This window comes from Haliotis cracherodii, unplaced genomic scaffold (genome assembly GCF_022045235.1).
Source record: "Haliotis cracherodii isolate W230 unplaced genomic scaffold, xgHalCrac1.p SCAF_13, whole genome shotgun sequence".
In the NCBI taxonomy this organism is placed as follows: Eukaryota; Metazoa; Mollusca; class Gastropoda; order Lepetellida; family Haliotidae; genus Haliotis; species Haliotis cracherodii.
Genome location: NW_027266268.1, coordinates 8762446 through 8783760, shown reverse-complemented (window position 1 = coordinate 8783760; position 21315 = coordinate 8762446). Strand labels below are relative to the sequence as shown.

At 39.2% G+C, this 21315-nt stretch overlaps 1 protein-coding gene across 1 annotated transcript; it reads right to left on the bottom strand.

Annotated features, from left to right (window-relative positions):
* Positions 1 to 1852: 1852 nt before the first annotated feature.
* LOC139458845 (glutamate receptor ionotropic, kainate 5-like) lies at positions 1853 to 19826 on the bottom strand. Its single transcript, XM_071240272.1, has 8 exons — positions 19701 to 19826; positions 5761 to 5922; positions 5259 to 5359; positions 4874 to 4961; positions 4023 to 4359; positions 3080 to 3297; positions 2685 to 2947; positions 1853 to 2090 (listed from the first exon to the last, which is right to left on the bottom strand). The coding sequence occupies exons 1-8, from the start codon at positions 19824 to 19826 to the stop codon at positions 1853 to 1855; spliced, it is 1533 nt and encodes a 510-aa protein (XP_071096373.1).
* Between the last annotated feature and the right edge of the window lie 1489 nt (positions 19827 to 21315).

The window sequence follows — 21315 nt, the reverse complement described above, 5'->3', positions numbered from 1 at the left end:
TTCTAGGAAACATTAAATTTGTTAATTTTATTGCTTTTGTGCCAATCAGCTACTGAAGTGACAGACAATATTTGCTTCATTATATAGATAGTATTGGAAGAATTCGACTGATGACAAACCCCATGTTTAATAAGTAGATTTTCAAACTTCACGAGGTCAATCATGCTAAATTGTTTCTACGTTTGTTCAAAACGTCATTAAAAGTAACCGGTGCCAGTCGGTGTATAACAACAAGAACTCTTCTGTAAACTTGTTATGTTATCTTTGCACAACATGCATATTTGTAAGAACTGAAATATCCCAATTATATATATCGACTTGATATCATCAATACAAAAAAAAATTGTTAACCGGCAATCTATGTATGCGTTTACATTTCAGACGACCGGCGAAGATAGAATGGGTCTTCAGCAACCCATGCTTGCCGTAATAGGTGATTATGCTTGTCGCAAGAGACGACTAACGGGATCGGGTGGTCAGGCTCGCTGACTTGGTTGATGCATGTCATCGATCACAATTGCAAGGATCGATGCTCATGATATTAATCACAGGATAGTGTGGTCCAGGCGCGATTATTTACAGACCGCCGTCATATAGCTGGGATATTGATGAGTCCGGCTTTAAACAAAACAACACACACACACACACACACACACACATATTCTGAGCTGATGGAATGTCTTTATTAGAGAGAAGGGAAAGTGCAGGAAAGTTTATAAAATATGTGGACGAGCAGAGCTTGAATCGCTTGAAGAGAGTTTGAGCAAAGAAAGTTCTCTCAAGCACTTACGGTAGTCTGAAAGAATAATGTGATGCCCTGTTCGTTGTCTCATTAGATGCAGGTGCCACCAATTAACAGCTGGAATATTGCTCTACAGCACACATGCATATTTTCAAGGACGGAAAATAACCCTATTCAATCAATCAATCAATCAGATTATTCGGTAATAAGGCCTCGGGCCCACGTACAGATATTTACTAGTTTCACATCAAGTGCTGCATGAAATAATATTTCCAGGTAAGAAGAATGAAGACAGATAGCATCTTTAACATAATTGGCTAAGTTCTCAAGACAAGTTTACATCAGAAGAGTTTAACATTCTAATTATAGAATGTGTCTTTACGATTATTACCAGTAATGAAGTCTTAATATGGGAAATATTTAGAGCGAATATCTTCATAAATAGGGCAAACAAGTATGAAATGAATTTCATTTTCAACTGCCCTTAACTTGCACAATGGACAAAACCGGAGTGCGTTATCGATGCCATCCCTCCTTCCTGTGTTATGCATAATTCCCAGTTTTCCAATATGTAAAAAGGTAAGCATACGTCGTATTTCTTTTGATAATACATTTAATAGATACAGTTCAAGTGATAATGATGTCTTAAATAATGAATACTTTATTCTGTGTTTCAGGATTATGATAGCAATTATACAAACACATTCAAGCCCCGCGATCTCCTTAGAAGTGAAACGATGGACAATTGTATGAAAATATTTCACACATAAACCCAATGTCATTCGATCTGCTTTATAAACACAGAGGCCAAGGCAAGCGAGCGTTTTCCTTTATTGTAAATTCAGATGAGATACAGCAATAATATTCATATCACATACATTTATTAACGTCTAATACTTACAAAAATATTGACTGCTTTAGGGGACATGTCTTGGGCTGGATGAATGATTATAATAGCAAACCTGTTTGATAACGTTAAAAGCTGCATTCAAATAAATTCCTTCTTAAATTTTGACTCGGCGGGAACATTCCATTAAAGTTAAAAAATCAGTCCATGGCACACTATATCGCGATTTAGTCTGCACAACTGCAGCTGCACATATTACTCATTTATTGATGTGCCCTGTGATCTGCCATTGTATGTTTCGTCTTATACCAAACAATCTCTGTCACCAGGATCATGGAACTACAAACCAGTCCCACTCCCACTACAAAGAAGATACTCTGGATCTTGACCAGTGACATGGATTTAGGAAAGTCCTCCACTTGGCATCCGTCATCCGCAGAGGATGGAAACCATTCTTGAAACGTTCGCTGAAGGATGCCACTGTCGCTGAGATGGTACATACTGATGATGACAAGATTAAACATATTACTTCAAGAGGAGGATGCTATCCACCAAAATACAATTGACACACATCCATGTTTTTAAGGAGATTAACTTCCTTTGTTTGTTTGATTTTCTCTTGTTTAGGGGTATTTGATGCCCAGAATTTACTTTTTGAGTTTTAAAACGTTCCAAAGTCTGCTAAAAGTTAAACAATGATATTGGTCATGCTTGTCCTACTTGAAGGGACAATACAAAGATTCTGTGAACCCTCAGAGATTAACCTTTCCGCGAACACCTTGTGTCATCACTGATTTTCAGTGATCCATTCATATAATTTTCACGGCTATTGTGACCCATAAACCAAATGGAATCTGTTTCGGCGGATAGTCAAGACTTGTTATTCTCATGCATTGACGTTTTATATATTCTATTCAAATATTCAATTTTTTGTCCAAAGGGGGTAACCTTCACTCACTCATAAATTTACTTACTTACTTAACTATTGAGAACAATGTCTGCAAAACTATATACATGTACTTGGCAGTCTGGATACGACTGTATTTTCGTTCCTATCGTTGTCTGTTAAAAATAAATACATCTCTCGGCACATACCTTTTTTGGAAGTCTTGTCTGAAAGGGGATGTCTTCGGAAGATAGAAAGCCAAGAAGGCCCTTCCAAATTTGGTGTCAATCACTTTTAGTTTGCAGTTGACGTTGCTTATGGCTGTAAGAAGTAGGCCTGAGATATAAGCGTATTTTCCGTCCCATACTTTTTGCAGGTGCTTGGTGTCATTGCTACTGAATATATCAGGGTCTCTGGTGGATAATCCTTGCACTCTTTGTTTAATTGCCATGACATCTGACCGCCTTGAATTCTGAAATTGAAAGCGAAATTTATTTCTGTACTTTGAGTCTGACACAAATGCAAATATGGCTGCATTTAAATCTTTGACGTTTTACTTTGTACATCTATTCATTCAAGACATTGTCCTTGGAGTTCAGTTTACCTGGAACAGGTTTTCAGTGATGCTGGTTGAATCGTAGCCTATTTTGTAGTCATCTCTGGCTGCCAACTCAGCCATGTTAGAAAATGGTGGATTTTCTATTTTTACAGCAAATATCGCCATGATGGTCCCGCAATAGACAGCAGAAATAACAGTTGTTAACATCCACCATCCCGTTACCAGGACCCGCTCCGAGTCACGTGACGATCTAATGGTTGATCCTGTGTAAAACGTAACATATAATATTCATACGGTGCAAGTCCCATCATCCGGAAGAGTACTTTTGTCTTATTTATTATGAGGAACATTAATTCGTACATATAAGTCATTAATGCGTGACTGCGTTTTTTCAGACGAATTTAGCGAGTTTGGTTTTACACCACTTTTAGCAATATTTCATCGATCAGCAATATCACGGCGGGGGACACCAGAAATTGGCTTCACACATTGTACCCACTTAACCTTGTAGGCTACCCGACCGCCTCAATTTTACTGGAAAGATTGTCTTTCCTATGAAACAGCAGAGATTCACTTTGGCATAGTAAATGCAATATACAATAAACGAAAGGCGTGTCCCCTTTTGACCACCTCAAGATTGAGAGACCCGTCAAGATCCTGGGTACAACTTGTCTTCAGCAACCCATGCATGGCGTAAAAGGCGACTATGCTTGTCGTAAGAGGCGACTAACGGGATCGGGTGATCCGGCTCGCTCACTTGGTTGATTCATGTCATCGATCCCAATTTCGTGGATCGATGTTCATGATATCAGTCACTGGATTGTCTGGTCCAGACTCGATTATTTACAACCCGCCGTCATATAGCTGGAATATTGCTGAGGTGGCATTACACAACAAACCAACCAACTTAAGATTGAGAACTTTTGGTAAAACATGAAGAGAAATAGATATTTTCTACCAAATGTTTGACAGTGTCATATTTTCTCACCTTGCTTCAGAGAGGCCCCAAGAATTTCAAATGTTGTTGTTGTAGCCTGCATTGTCCAGGCCCTTGTTTGACATTTATTGAAATTGAATTGGTCCTTATTATGAATTAATCTTATGGAGGACAGGAAAATAATACATGTAATCAGAGACACACCAAATATCATAAAGACATAAGGTCGGAAAGGCCGGAGAAAGATCAGGAGATGGTCCTTGTCAACATCCTCCTCTTTCTTGTACATGATCACTTGTTTGGTTTCAGCGATTGGAGGCAGGAGGTAATCAGCAACTGCAGTTCGGTCACTGTGGATGGTTAAGATGTCCGATGCCAAATCAGCCTCCTGCAATGATCAAATTAAATGTGTTCTAAAATCAACAATAAACACAATGTTTATATAATATATTCATTCATGAATACTATTCAACCAGTTTGTCCTGTTATGATTATGAAAAAACATTATTAACCGAGTGTTTTCGTATCATAACTGGCCATATTACATGCATCATGTCAATGCCTATCTTCTTAGCCAATCTTCAACCTAGTAACGTTTGTAATCCTTTGGTCAAATGCACTTTTTCGAGAGTATACTTCCTTTTGCCCAGTAGTGTAGGTAATACGATAATGTATGAATATAAATTCAAGCGTGTCGCTCTCAATACCCTGCCTTTTACTCTATAATATGCAGGTTATATCACTACCGCCTGTAATTAATTGAAAAATATATACGGTATGAGCAAAAATACATGTCACGGGGGTACAGTGATGCAACAGATTTAAATGAACTGATCATAGTTTTTCTGAAAATTGGGGATTTTGTTCTCTGTCCAGATCTGATTCTCTGTGCCACTCCTTACCCTTCTCTGCAGCATCCCAAATACTCCTGTCCAAGAACCATTGATGTTCTGGCCCCATTCATCCTCTCTTGGCGGTATAACTCTGTAACTGTTCAATAAAGCTTATTAAAGAACCTTGTGAGAATGCTTGTCACGCTTTTTAGGAAATGAAAGTAACGTTGAATTGACGTGTTTAAAACACATTTTGTTATTTTCATAAATAATACATTAATATTGAGACCGAGATTAGTTTGGCATTCATTAGCACTTTCAACTATACTGGTTTCTTGTTGTCAGTCATTTTTCTTTTCAATAGGATTCTTTTTCTTGAAGTTAGCACTTGTTATTCGACAGATGTTATTTGCTATTTGCACCACATGTTTTTGTATGTCAATCAAAAACTCACCTGAAGTTCATAGCCTCTGCCAGCAGTTCCAATATACGAAAGGAAAACCCGAACACCCTCCGCTCATTCACTTTCATGTAGCTATAGCCATAGTTGTTTTCCTGCAAGTACAAACGACGGGCATATTCACATCATAAATAATTGTGGCAACTTACGGGCACATTGTGGAATGATCTAGATGAGTTGGTGGGATAGATAGGTCGTTAAATATGAGGGTGTGTGCGAGGTATAACGTATTACCACACTATAACCATCTAATTTGGAGACATGTGACCCACAAAAATACCATGGAAACGTAAATTGCTTTGTTGTGGTTTACCTGTGAACTGCATGGTCACAAGAATTTCTCTCTCTCTCTCTCTCTCTCTCTCTCTCTCTCTCTCTCACACACACAAATGTTAGGCACATCATAACACATGACGGGCACACAATGGCAATACGGGGATAGGTGGCACAAGTTTCATTCCGGTTTACTGAGAAAATATAATTTAGAGCTACCTACCTTCATGACGGCAGTAAGTTGTCGTCCATTGTAACCGAACTTGACATTGGGAAACACGTCCATAGGATTTATTACTGCTTCACTTGAGAGAGCCACATGTGTGAAATTGCGTCCATTCGGGTAAAACATCAAAGTCCACAGCCTTGCCTTTGCAGAATGTCCCTAGAATGAGAATGATATGCATCTGTTAAACTTTGACTTATTCGACATAACAATTGTTTTTTTAGTTTCCAGAGCAGCAACAATTATATGTGACATTAGTCATATTGTGCCTAATTGCATGGTGTAGTGGTTTAATGTCTATGTCAGTCTTTGTTAGATAATCAGGACCAGGCAAACTACACTGGTAACGCTCCAGGCCGCGACACGATGACAGAGCTCACACACTGTTATATCCTGTACTCCTATACGGGTTATCCCAACGGTGTCAAATGGGTTATGATAATGGCTTAAATTGGGCAGTCGCGGTAGGAACTACCGCACTCTGAGTGGGCGAAGCTTACACGGGTAATTTGACAGGTCAATATAAACGTTAGTTTCAATGGTAAGAAATATCCATCAAACGATTCCAAGACTTTTCAACAAACCCGTAGGTATCAGATTGCAAAATCTACCTGCCATGTCGTCTTCACATCTTCAAGAAATGTTACTGGGGAATGTCCATGATTTACGTTTTCATTCCACTTCAACATACAAATTAGGCTTGTCCTGCGCTTGTATTCTCTGGACGAGAACAAGATACGTTGTGGTGATGAAACAATCACTATAATATGTGTCACGGCACCAAACGTTATCCTGTGTTGGGAGGGTCGGTTTATTTGCAGTTTATGAATAGGATGTATTCAAATATCCATCGCCAGCGGGGAATTGAACAGTGTTCTTTTCGTCGTGTTCGTCTTGCGTACATCTGGAATCTGGATGACAATGATCGTGAAAACCCTGGTAATCGTCAAAAATAGTTTCAAAATAGTGATGAAAGTATTTTTTGTCGACAAGTTTAAGTCACATGTTTTCATTGCCCAGTAGCAATGTGTTTTGGCACAATCACACTTGTCCGAAAGCTCCTCGTGCCGAAGTCAATCTTGAAACTTTGAGGGTCCGCGTGGCCTAGATTTTAATTCCCTGATGATCCCTTTTTGTGGCATGTCAAGTATCATGTGCATAAGGTCATCCATATTTTTGGTATGTGTTTCTCATCAACGACCCCAACAAAAGAGTGAGCGACGAAATAAAATATGCAATTTAACATAACAAATGTCTTTCAATAATGTTGTAAGATATGTTATGGCACATTTTATTTGCAGGGAATTAGTCCATAAATTAGTTTATGTTGCGAATCGCTTTGCTTCGGAAACAACAGCTGAAGAAAGATAAAGTTCTTTTAAGACGTTGAACGGTTGGAGGAATCAGATCTGGATCGGTGCACAATTTTCCACAGCGGCAGGAAGAAATGAGATACGAAAACCTTTCATCAGTTCAGATTGGAGATAGGGAACTCAGATCAAACATGGACAGTCTTCCATAATTCGAAACGATGTTCAGAAAAATATTTGTTCAATTCTGCGTGAACAAGGATTTCAACATTATTTTCATCACGGTTATTCTGGTCGCTGGCTACACGGATCATCCTCTCTTGTCACTACTTCGGCATGAACACATTTTTTGGGTCTCGCACCTCAAAGCAACAATGTCGCTCTTAGATATATTTTTCTCCATCCATCACGAACATCTGTCTTAATGTCAATGCCTCTGCAATAGCCCCGTGAAGATTCCGGTTTGTTGGTTGGTTGTTTAACGCCGCACTCAGAAATATTCCAGCTATATGACGGCGGTCTGTAAATAATCGAGTCTGGACCAGATAATCCAGTGATTGATATCATGAGCATCGATCCACGCAATTGGGATCGATGTCATGCATCAACCAAGTCAGCGAGCCTGACCACCCGATACCGTTAGTCGCCTTTTACGACAAGCATAGTCACCTTTTACGGCAAGTATGGGTTGCTAAAGACCTATTCTACCCCGGAATCTTCAACCCGTTATTTTAGGATTGCACTGAGAATGTCTACTTTCTATAACTTTTTGTTTGCCCCTATTCTTGCCACGTGCTCTCCAAGCAACCACTCCCCGAGCGCGCATCCGAATTGGTAACTGCTTACGACAACAATTACTGTCGAGTACTTTGCAAGTTCGTTTTCTTCAATAAGAGCAACAAAACATTTTCGTGGGACTCTTTATTTGACGGAAGAGTTGTTCGAGATGATTAGAGGAGGCTCTGGTCATTTCCGTTATGCCATTGATGACTTTATCGTGGAGAAAGTTCCCATTCAAGATGACATCATTCTGGCTGTCAACTGGAATCAACAAAACGGCGCCTCTCTTCCCGCAACATTTCTCTACATTTGCAACAGAAACTTTTGACGAATTCAGTGACGATTCTTGGGATTAGTGGATCAGTGTCACAGCTAGTTTTCATTGTGGACCCAGATGAAGACGAGGATGTCTGTTCACATTGCTTTTGCCAACCATGCGTAATACAGCACAGGCAATTGTTAGGGAATGGTGCCCCACAAAGTTCGAAATTCGAAAATAGCGCATCAAATACTTCTGTACTGGGACGAATAGTCGAAGTGTTTGCAGAGATCCTAAATACTTGGACTTGAAGAAACTGAGAGTAAACGAAGCATCAGATGAAGGTGTATTCAAATCAACTGAACAAAAACTACACGGGACACATGTGGATCTAATGATCAAACTCAGTTTTGTGTGTGAAAAGTATGTGAAAGAAAAAGAAATCCATTATTAAAATTGTCTTGGAATATGTTTTCCTTTATCGTAGACCCGTGGCAATTTATTGACTTAAATATAGATATGGAGCCATTTGTGGTATTCAAGGTTTGTCATTCACGTTGATACGAAGTTTGATGATAGTGATATTGTTTTCGTACAATTTTTATAAAGCTTCTCTCGACGCTGGTTGTGTTGACGTTGTCAGTCCATCTTCGATATTGAAACACCGCCACCTTGCGGGCTATTTATAGACAGGGCGGGGGTTTAACAGCTCTGAATGTATGCATTGTGTTGTCAACATCCATATTTTGAGGTAATGGTCCACCAGACAAACATGTTGAAACAATAGCTCACCTGACGTGAAGGTAGTTCCACCAGCGCCACGTTCTCCACCTGGATGTTGCTGTCCAGGAGTACGGGTAAATCATCTGAGGTCCCGACAACCAGCACCCTTGAGACGTGACACCAGTCGACCGAGGAGTTGGGTCTTGTTCCACAAATTCCAGACTGGCGAAGGAAAGCTAGTTATTCACTTGATACGTCTTGCAATGGAATCAGATAAATGAATGGGTTCACTCGTGAAGATCCGGGGTAGAATAGGTATTCAGCAACTAACGGGATCGGGAGGTCAGACTCGGTGACTTGGTCAATTGTGCTGATCGATGTTCATGACATTAATCACTGGATTGTCTGGTCCAGACTCGATTAATTACAGACCGCCGTCATATATCTGGAATATTGCTACATTATTGCACTTATACAGCGACATGCATGTGTATGTGTGTATGTGGCTGCTTGTACTGGTCTGGACTGATGTAAGCATCACTACATTAATTATTTGATAAAAGTATGGTATAAGCGACATACCAAATAATGCCACATATAAAGCGCGTGTGCTAACTGTGGAAGAAAACTGGCCAAAACCACGTATCGGTTCTGTCGACTTTTTTGTTTTGGATATCAAAGTTTCTTAAACATACGTACACAAAGAGAAATTGCTGGGTCCACCAAATCTATGTCTAAAAGACTAATGATAATCCTTAAAACAATCACAGAAAGTATTTGAGACAAGTGCAATTAATACCCTGTGGATTCTCAAAACCTCAAAGGATCTGTAACTTCAGGAAAGAGCCATTTAAATTATGGCAAAACATTTGATTTTTCAACTTTGTACATTCCTTGATCTATTTGATCTAAACATGGCGCCAAGGGGCACTGGTGGCCGAGTCGTCTAAGGCACTACAATTCGCTGCGTAAAATAGTGCAGAAACCTATGATCTTGAGTTCGAATCCGGGTTTGTTCCGATTATGTTTCTAGGTTTTTCAGCACTATACCCGTGCTTGTGGGATTCACCAAAGTGGTAAACGTCTGAGACCTGCATAACGTTGGGCTTTCCTCGCACATTAAGCTGATAAGCGGTGATAGAACTGGAATACTCTTCACAGAGACGTTAAACCAAACTCACTCACTCACTCAAATTTTCAGGACAATTTATCAAAAATGAAAGCAAATGACATCTGCAGTTTACTGAGAAAACACTATGCGAGTGCTGGATTTCCTCATAGAGTACATATTTGTATAATTTCGGAAGAGGACATTTAGGCAAGGAATATTTCTGCTCAGATCGGCAAACTCAAAATGGAATGTGGCCAAGATGTTTAACTTACGCTTAAGGTGTAGCGATGATCTAAAACTGTTCAATATTGGTTAAATTCGCTTCTAGCGATTTACCCACCTGAACTAGAAATATAAGAAACGAGCGAAATCACCTTATCTTTTTCCTATTTAGATCTATGCAAAAGATTCAGAGTTACAAAAACTATCCACATGACTGTATGACAAGAGTTAAGAATTCATTATCGAATTGTCACCTTTCCCTTTATTACGAACAATACTAAAAAAGACCCAGCCTTTGGTGTTTTTTAGATATAAACCCGATTGCTCTTCCTGCGATGATTTCAACTACGTTATGCGACTCTTGCTCCAAAGTTGTTTGATCAGGGCTACATAATTCAAGGCCTTGGTAAATAACATGTGGATGATATTTCCATCAATGACAAAAATGATGTTTCGTGAAATTTTCTTATTTGACTTGCATGTGTTTGAGACGGGCTCCACAGGTGTGGCAGATTCCGACCCCCATTTCAATCGCATGATCAGCCTGGTTGAATTGGTTAGTAGCGTGACAACCAAGACGGCGTGGATGGTGTTTCAAAGAGCGTCATACGACACTTGCCCAGAAGTTGTTTGATCAATGTTACAACATTCAAGGCTTCAGTAAAGCTTTCAAACAGTTTTATGGTAGACATGTGGAGGACATTTCATTTCAAAATTTGACGCATCAGTGACAAAATGATGTCCGATGCAATTCCCTATTTTGACTTGTACCATAAGTTTGTATGTGTTTTTTTTCAGTTGAACAATTGACTTGCCTTTGAATGTGTTTGTGATGGGTGCCACCGGTGGGGCAGGATACGATCGCCTGTTTTCGCGAACACCTGGTATCATTACCATTTGCAACGATTTCTATTGGATATGGAAAAGGTTTTGTCGCTATATGTACTTTACCAATCACCGGATTGTCTGGTCCAGTATCGGTTAAACAACAAACAAACAAACCAGACTTGAAGAGAGTTTGAGGTTGTCATGAGTGAGTGAAAACTCAGTGACACGCTTCCATGGAGAGTATTTCCAATACTTTACAGCAGGTCAGCAATATGTGACAGGGTGGCCAAAACTAATGCTACTAGTAGATGTTCAGATATGCATTTGGTGAAACACTGAAGGAAACCCTAAGCAAAACCCTTTCAGGAGGACAATAATATTACAGTACTTTAACCCCCTTCGAGGATCCAGCCACTAACAATCTCAGTTGCTAATTTAATCTACCAAACATATAAAACAGAAATGTATTTCACAAGACACACCTATTAAATGTTTTCAAAGAACTATTTCCGTATAAAAACAGAATTAATATTATTAAAAAGATCCTTAATAGTTGATGATTTGAAATATTTATCCCTTGTGATGGCAAGGAAATGCTTGACTGTGAGTCTCTCATCACAAGGGACAAAATGGAGGATCCTCACCTTTCAATAAATATTTATGTGTATACCTGCTATGGCTAATACAACATCGTCGTATTGTGACCTCTTCAAAACTGGACTGACAACCCGAGTAGGTGTAACCAATGGTTGGTTTTATTATATTTCATGATTTATTGATACCAACTTGGGTGTCCCACTTCTTTTGCATCAGATCACGGATAATGTCCTATAATCACTGGCTTGTAATCGTTTATGGGGGCAAAAGGGGTGTCACTGATTTGTTGAGTGCTGATTTAGCTGCAGCATCAGCAATTGTGTTACCAATGATTCCAACATGGCTGATAACCCACAAAAGACGATGTCGTAGTAGGCAGTAGCCAGTTCATTAAATAATTCAGTAATTTCGATTAAAATTGATGTTGAGGTGACATGTAATGAATAGCATGTAGGCACGAAAGAGAATCGGAAAATATGATACACTTCTTGACTGTTTACTGATATATTGTAAAGCTCTTAAAATTGGATTGGCCTCTGCTGTAAGGAGACAGTCATGGATCCAAAGACAGTGGCGCTGGCAACAGTGCCACTATCCTTGGATCAATCTGTAAATATAGATTTGAAAGTACCATATGTGTTTCTGAATTCATTATATTGTTGTTGATAAATTAGTTGATTTGTTTCAAATTTCTTTAGTTTAGATAATGTTAGATCCACCTCTGGCTTTACTAACTGCCAAGGTGGAGAAGACAAAAGCTACGTGGGGGCTATATTTCCAAGACTAATTTGAGCGGCAGAAATATCCGATTGAAGTTTTATTCCAAGTGGAGTGGGCGAATAGATGATTTTTTATTGTAGAGTTTTTCGTAAAGGGGGTTAAAAGGGGTATGCCGGATGCGCTTATTAGAACGTAATTCAGAGATATACTGTAATGATAATTTAATTCGACGTTGTTTAAGAGATGGGTCATCTGCCTCAACGTCCAGACTGTCAATAAGAGAAGCTTGGAAAGATCCAAGACAGAGTCTTAGACCTTGATGGTGGATAGAATCCAAAAGTTTAAGATTGCTTTTGCAGGCTCCACCAGAGATGATGGAGCCAAAATCCAGTTTAAAGCGACTAAGTGCTCTGTACAGTTGGAAGATGTTGGTTTTTTTATCCCCCACCGGTCAAGGTGGTAGGTCAAGGGCCTTCAGGCATTTATTTTTCAAATATGTTATGGTCTGGTAAAAATGTTAAATGGTGATAAAAAATAACACCCAATAACTTAGCCTCTTTTGCAAGTTTTTGGATGGCTATCTAAAACTAAATCTGGGTATTTATGGGGTTTGTATTTCCTACAAAAGTGTATACAATTTGTTTTGGATTTAAAACTATTTTATAACGTTGGTTGGTGGGTTTGTTGTTTAACGCCGCACTCAGCTATATGACGGCGGTCTGTAAATAATCGAGTCTGGACAAGACAATCCAGTGATTAATATCATGAGCATCGATCCACGCAATTGGGATCGATGACATGCATCAACCAAGTCAGCGAGCCTGACCACCCGATCCCGTTAGTCGCCTTTTACGACAAGCATAGTCGCCTTTTACGGCATGCATGGGTTGCTGAAGACCTATTCTACCCCGGAATCTTCACGGGTCTATTATTTTATAACGACCATTTATTTATCTTATTTAGACACAGTTGTAATTGTCTTTCGATAGTATGCATGTTTTTACCTCAAAATTATATGTTAAAATCATCCACAATGAGTGATCCACCCATTGAATAATTTAAAATCTTTGAACGATGGAGCTCATTAGTAAAATTTCCCTTTGATGATGGAGGAACGTCAGATGGTTTAATTGACTTCGAAAGCGTAGGAGAATGGTCACTTCCACAGAGGTCATCGTGGACGGACCATTTAATTCATTAAGATTATTAGAATTTACAACTGACAAGTCCAGACAAGAGTAAGTTCCAGCTGCAGGATGAAGATACATGTGAGAAACATCATTAAAAACTTAAGGCATAAATCGTTATTTAAGAAAAACTCCTCCAGTAATTTTCCTTTAGTATTGGTGTCATTACCACCCCAAAGTGGGCTATGACCTTTCAGATTTCCCGTGATGACACATGTTTTAGGAAGCTGGTCATACAGCGTCTGAAGATCAGATTGTTGAAGAGAGTAGGAAGGTGGTACATACAAAGAGCACAAAGTAAAAACAATATTCAATGTAAAACGTACTGCAACATCCTGAAGAATGGAGAGGAACAGAGTTGCGTCCCTTGGCCAGTGCAAGCCATGCACGGGTAGCTCCGCTAGAAACCAACAGCAAGTAACAAAAAAGAGGCGCCTAGCTGTTATAGTTGTTACATTTCGTTTTCAACTATCTAGAGAACATTCTGAGATCATGGGCGTGTCGGTGGAGGTATGGCGAGCACGTATTGGCACTTTCACCCACCCGCGTGGGTACCGACAAGTCGGCCATATTGAGACGCGGTATACACCAGGGACGAGATGGACGCCCGGTAATGTGTTAGGCTATCGGCTCTTAGCTACATAATTGGTCACCTACACAGTCTTTATTCGTGGAAACTCAGCAAACCAAGTGCAATCATTGTTACTGCTGTCAGGAGATATTGAAGAAAACCCCGGACCTGCCAAGGTAGATATTATTGCGGTTAAGGATGAGATTTTACATGAACTTCGTTTAGTGCGAGGCGAGTTAGCGAGAGACATTAGAGACGTGAAGTCAGACACAAGGAGGCTTAATGAGACTGTTCTTTCAATTAAGCATGACATAGAGGATGTTAAAGCTAGGCAAGATATGTTTCGTTTGGATTTGGATGCTGTAGCTGAGAGACTTTCCAATGTGGAGGGGGACGACACGAGATCAATATCAGGTCAAGCATTATCAGCCGAAGTAAGTGATAGAATTGAAAAGCTGGAGAATTCCTTGGATAAATTGGAGCAATATAGCCGAAAACAGAATGTGCTAATCTATGGAATCTCCCAAAAACCCGGAGAAACTTTACACCAACTGAAAGAAGAGGTGTGTGAGGTATTTAATGACCATGCCCGTGACAGTGACAGTGACTGTAAGTTCACACCAAGCGATATTGTGAATACTCACCGTCTTAGATCAAGTACAGTAAATCGCCCCAGTCCGGTTATTGTTCGTTTCACGTCGTTAGACTTGAAAATCAGGGCGATTGCGCTCCGTCCAAAGCTTAAAGAGAATGGTTACGGAATCGCAAATGACTTGACTATAGCCCAACGGAAGACGTTACAGGAGCTACGACGTAACAATAAGCGCGGATATTACAAGAAAGGGGTTCTTGTGGTTGAACATATGCAGACTACAGATAGACGTCATGAGTCTCCACCAGGCCACCCAGACACAGACCAGGCGACTTCAAAGACTCCGCCCAGGGCGGGTGTGCCAGCTAGTTTCCGAAACCCACAGAATGAAGATGATTTTCGCAGATAGGGGTGTGGCCAAGGCCGTAACTGTAACTCTAATACCAGACTAACCACTTCTTTTGTATTCTGGAACATTGCTGGACTACAATCGAAGCTCCACGATACTGACTTTATCTCATTCATACACCAATTTGATGTCATCAGTTTATGTGAAACATGGTCATCCCATAGTGATAGTCAACTATGTTTCCCCGGATATATTACTCACTCCATCCCAGCTGAGCAAATATCATTTTTTGGGCGACTGTCAGGTGGTCTGGTTGTTTTGATAAAACAACACCTAGTCCAATATGTGAAAGGTTGTGTGACCGGTCCCAACGGAATTTTCATCGTACTGGACAAGCGCTTATTTTGTTTGGGAAAGGACACCATTGTAGCTTGTGTATATGTCCATCCTGAGGGCTCAACCTGGTATAAATCGGCTACAACGAAGTGTGGTATAAGTTTATTCTTTGAATCACTACTTGACGTGTTACAAAGATTTGGAGACTGTAGTATTTTGATTGGTGGCGACCTTAACTCTAGAACTGGCACAGATCCCGACGGAATTGAATGTGACATTGCCGATTGATGATTTTTCGGACATTTATGATAATATTGATATTAAGAGACATTCGTGTGATTCAAAAGTTAATAATTTTGGTAAAGTGCTATTGAATGTTTGTAGTGCTTTAAATTTATATATTTGTAATGGCCGATGTGGTTCGGACGCTGGGAAAGGAGACTTTACATTTATAAGTCATATTGGACAGAGTGTTGTTGATTATATCATAACAGGCCCTGACTTGTTTACATCATGTGACCGCTTCGATGTCCTATCTAGGTCAGATTCAGATCATCTGCCTGTTGCGTGTTCATTTGTGTCACGTGATATGGCTTCTGTGGGTGCTAGCTTATGTAATGCACGAGATGTGCGTGACAACTCCCGTTATGTGTGGAATGAAGATAAAGTGTCAACATTTAGAGATGTATTACTTTCTGACAAGTCAGCTTCAGTGTTTGATCAGTGTAATGAACATATTTTATCTGGAAAATTTGATGATGCTGTAACTTTATTCTCAGATTTATTAGGTAATGCAGCAGAATGTATGCGTAAGTTTTGCCCATCTGCTTGGTTAGTCGATAAGCAACCTTGGTTTGATAAAGAGTGTGAATTTCTTAGATTTGAAAAGCAAAGACTGCTTAAAGTTTATAGACTACTTGGGGATCATTTGGCACTTTCAAACTATCTACATGCAAGAAATAAATATACAAATATACTCCATAACAAAAGAAAAGCCTACCAAGATAAAATTCTTAGTAATATGGTGACCGGCATACACAACAGCAAAATATTTTGGTCACAATTGAAGCTACTCTCTGGTGAGGGAAGGAGACGCTCTCCTAATATAGAACTAGGAGATTGGTATCAGCACTTTAAGAACTTATTTGGTGAATACTCTTCTTCAGAGGTTGAGGAGAATTTAGTTTTTGACGATGTTAATTTTGACGAAACAACTCAGAGTATTCTTGATTCCCCTATTTCACAGGATGAAGTGCTTGATGCGATTACAGGATTGAAAAATAATAAAGCTGCGGGAGATGATGGACTGATAGCAGAAATGTTTAAGTCTTCTCCTGATGTTCTGGTTCCTTTTTTGACATTCTTCTTTAATGCTATATTTGATTCTGCATATTTTCCCTCATCTTGGGCTGTTGGCCACATTGTTCCTATATATAAGAAAGGCGATGCCAATTCTCCCACTAATTATAGGGGTATCACTATCTTAAGTGTATTCAGTAAACTTTATATCTCTATTTTAAACAGAAGACTCCAGTTTTGGTCGGAATCCTATGATAGACTAGTAGAGTCTCAGGCTGGTTTTAGGAGTGGATATTCCACAACTGATAATATTTTTGTTTTATATTCAGTAATAGAGAAATATTTGGCTAAGAAACGAGGTGTGATTTATGCCTTGTTTGTTGATTTTGCCAAAGCCTTTGATTCCATAGATAGATCCAAATTGCGTATGGTACTATACAAAAATGGTATTTCTCCGAAAATGTTCTGTTGTATACAGTCAATTTATAAACAAGTTTTGGCATTGGTCAAATACAATAACTCATTTTCTGATATGTTTAGCTGCAGTAAGGGAGTTCGTCAAGGATGTGTCCTTAGTCCCATTTTGTTTGCCTTGTTCATAAATGATTTTGCCATAGATATTGAATCCAGTTGCGCACATGGTATCCAATTTCATCCAGATGTAGTTCAATTGTTTTTATTACTTTTCGCAGATGATGTCATTCTCATAGCAGATACTGTTTATGGTCTCCAGAAAAGAATCAATGTGTTAGAATGTTATTGTAAAGATTATTCATTAACAGTCAATATTGATAAAACTAAAGTAGTAGTTTTTAAAAATGGGAGTGTTCTTTCAAAATATGAAAAATGGGTTTACGATGGAAAATTGTTGGAATGTGTAACTACATATAAATACCTTGGTGTATTATTTTTTCGAAATCTATCTTGGAGTGCACATATATCTAATGTTGTTAATCAAGCTAAAAAGGTTTTGTTTAAGCTTTTGAAGTCCCTACAGCTAATTAAACCTACTCCTATGAATATTTTCTTTAAAATTTTTGATGCTAAAGTTGTGCCAGTACTTCTTTACGGTGCAGAGTTTGGGGTTTATCTTTATCGTTTTGCGAGGAGATTGAAGTTGTTCATACACTTGCTTGTAAACGTATTTTAGGAGTTAAGTCAGCAACTTCCAATCATGTTGTGCGTGGAGAGTGTGGGAGATACCCTTTGTATATCTATGCTTTCAAAAGATGCTTGAATTATTGGTGTAAGATTTTAAAGATGCCCGATTCGCGTTATCCACGAAAAAGTTACAATATGCTTGTGCAGCAGGCCATAGCAGGTAAGACTAATTGGGCCTCTAGAGTTAAATTACTTTTGTACGCCTATGGCTTTGGCTACGTATGGGAAAATCAGCATCTTGTTATTTCTATTTCATTTATTGATGAGTTCATACAAAGATTAAAATGCTCTTCTGAACAAGATTGGCATTTTGCTTTGACCAATAGCCCCAAGTATCCTTCATATCTTTGTTATAAATTTAGGTTTAGCAGGGAATTTTATTTATCGGCTATTACAATCAATAAGTTTCGCGTTGCACTGGCACGTTTTAGAGCTAGCTCCCACTCGCTCCACATAGAAACCGGGAGATATTTTGGTATCCCAAGACAGCGAAGGTTATGTATGGTTTGTAAAACAGGCTATGTTGAGTCTGAATACCATTTTGTATTGGTTTGTGAAAAATATTATGCTCTCCGAGTGACATATATTCCTCAAAAATATTATGTAAATCCATCAATAGAACAATTTTACATACTTATGTCGTCTCTGCATCAGTCAACAATTAGAAGTCTGGCTTGTTATATTTACCACGCTTTTAAGTTAAGGAATTCATTTTTGCAGAAGTAATATTCTTTATCTATGAATGCCTTGCTGTTGTGTATTTAGGTGTACACAGTTGTATTTTTATACATGTCTGGTGAACCGAATTGTACTATGGGCCGCTGGCCCACTCATGTACTGAATAAACAGATTAGAGAGGAACAGGACTGTGAATGACGCCCTTCCTCTCCATAACAGAAGATCTTTCAGCTGCTTTATCCCCTGGAGGGGTAAAGCAATGGTAGGAGTCATACTGTCGTAAATCAAATTTATATGTGGTTTTGAGGAAAGTTTCCTGTAAACAAAATGCTGATGGTTTTACATCTTGAATTAGTAGCTGAAAGTCATTAAAAATGTTCCGAAACCCTCGACAATTCCATTGTATTAAGTTAGCAGAGCAACTCATGGGTGTTCAACTGGAGATCTCGAGTGGGAGGAAGGTCCTCTCTGTTGAATTGGCGGAGTTGGAGTGACTTCCATATCAAGAGGTTTAAAGGGGTTATGGACCTCTAGAGGGACTTTCAATGGTTAAGGCACCTCAATATGTTGCAGGGCCTTTGTTTTTTTCTTTTTCTTTTCTTGACATGGTTACATTTTTCATCATTTCAGTGATTGGTGCAGGATCAGCTGCAGATTCCGTGAGGTTCTGTAGAAAGTATAGTTTGTGAAGATGTTTGGTCTTGTCAGCATTAATTGGAAACAAACTGGTCTACGTGACTTTTTAGATTATAATATTACATGTTGAAGATAATATCTATTGCAAATGGTTTTGAAGTGCAACGTATCCCTACACAGGGCATGGCTTGAACAGCCGATTGATAGAATCGGGCCAATTCTACCACCCGTCAAGTAAGGGTCAAAGTGGTGTGTTGGGCAAAAGGAACAATGCTCCTGGCTCCAGTGCCCTCAACAACCAGAATCCCGTCCTCCACCGACACAGGGGTGCAACCCACGGCAAACGGGTTGACCAATTCGGTTGCCTTTTCCGTGAGATTGCTTCAGTTCTGCATTGAAGTCTTGCGATTTTATATGAATGAAATAAGTAGTCCCAGTGTAACAGATTTTACGGTTATCTAATCAAAACGATTTAAACGAGGTCAACCTTGTACAACACACGTGTGACGTACGGATTAAGTATCTTACCACCTTATCGTCACCACGTGGATAATAAATAGGCATATTGTTTGACTTACCAAATGGCGTAAGACTGAAGCAGAGGTAGTGACGTCAGAAAGGAGAAGTACATTGAGGCGAGGCTTGAGCAGCTTCTCCACATCTCCCAGGATTGTCAGCAGGTGCTCTTCTCTGAAGGAGCTCATATCATAGTCTACACTGGAAATACCTGATTCTTCCAACGAGCGGCTGAAGTGCATATCTGAAACATATGAAACATGCTAAGAATGTAAAGGTATAAATAATATCACTTACACTACATGGATGGACTGATATAGGCTGGAATATTGCTGAGTGCGGCGTTAAACAACAAACCAACCAACCAATCATGTATTGAGGAATATCGTTTTTTGTTTTTATACCCACATGCATCTTGTCATCATGCTTCCCATGCATTACAGGTTCTAACGTATTAAACCATTTTCCATTGAATTCAGTGAACTAGAGCAAGATGTTCTGTTGTTCACGTTACATATCCACCGTTGGACATTATTTCTTGTTCGAATCCAAATTCTAATATATTTGAGTTTTACATACTTTCTTTTGCTTGCCAGTGTATATGAATTGATCACTTACGACCAGGTATTCTTAAAAAGAGTGTTAAAAATATGTTTGCTCTACCCATAGCAACCGCCACTCACTCGAATTTTCATTACAAGAGTAACTGTAAACCTTTGTGAGGAGGTCTGGAAGGTCTATTTTAAGGTCAAAGCTTGTGATAGCAACGTTCATCGTGTTGCCAAGCGATATTAAATATTTTATAAATTAAACTCTAGAAGTACTTAACCAGGCCTTTGATAGTGAAACCTTGACGGAACAGCTTAGTTGCCTTTCCGTGAGATTTCAATAAAAAGTACGTGCTCTGAAATTCTGAAGCATTTCTGAAATGTAAACCCAATAGGCAAGATCTGATGAAATATTCCACGACATGATAGAGAAATCCACGATTGGAAAATAGAACACATCCCTTTTGACATGCATGTACTTGTACAGATCCGTACAGAGGCTACCAGTATTTTCAATGTATATGCATAGATTCAAATTAAGCCACTGAAATGGTTTCTCAGTTGTGAAATGTAGACGCCATAAGCTGGATCCAGTTATACAATTTGCCAATAATTATGTCGACATGAGAAAGAAGCAGTTTGTATAGAGAAGCAGAGGGATGCCAATTAATAGTGTTATCTTTATGTCATCGTCACTACTTTTGGCCATCAAATACATCAATATCCGTAAGGTCATATTACTTCCACGAGAATACATTTTGCTCCGGAGGTTTTTGAGCAAAACATATGGATTTGTTTCACAATATCGGACCCGTGAAGATTCCGGGATAGAATAGGTCTTCAGCAACTCATGCTTGCCGTTAAAGGCGACTATGCTTGTCGTAAACGGCGACTAAGGGGATCGGGTGGTCAGGCTCGTTGACTTGGTTGATACATATCATCGATCCCAATTGCGTGGATCGATGCTCATCATGTCAATCACTGGATTGTCTGGTCTAGACTCGATTATTTTACAGACCGCCGCCATATAGCTGGAATATTGCTGAGTGCGGCGTTAGACAACAAACGAACAAAAAGACAAATCACAATATCGATTAGCAATTAAGCAGCACTGACAGTCGGTGCTCTG

Bases quoted from the DNA above. Each gene is read 5' to 3' on its own strand.
- LOC139458845 (XM_071240272.1), bottom strand. From the start codon at position 19,826: ATGAGCTCCTTCAGAGAAGAGCACCTGCTGACAATCCTGGGAGATGTG. The intron at 5,360-5,760 runs GTAGGTAGCTCT...TTGTACTTGCAG, and splicing joins AACTTACTGCCGTCATGAAG to GAAAACAACTATGGCTATAG. The intron at 4,360-4,873 runs GTAAGGAGTGGC...TGATCATTGCAG, and splicing joins TTGGGATGCTGCAGAGAAGG to GAGGCTGATTTGGCATCGGA.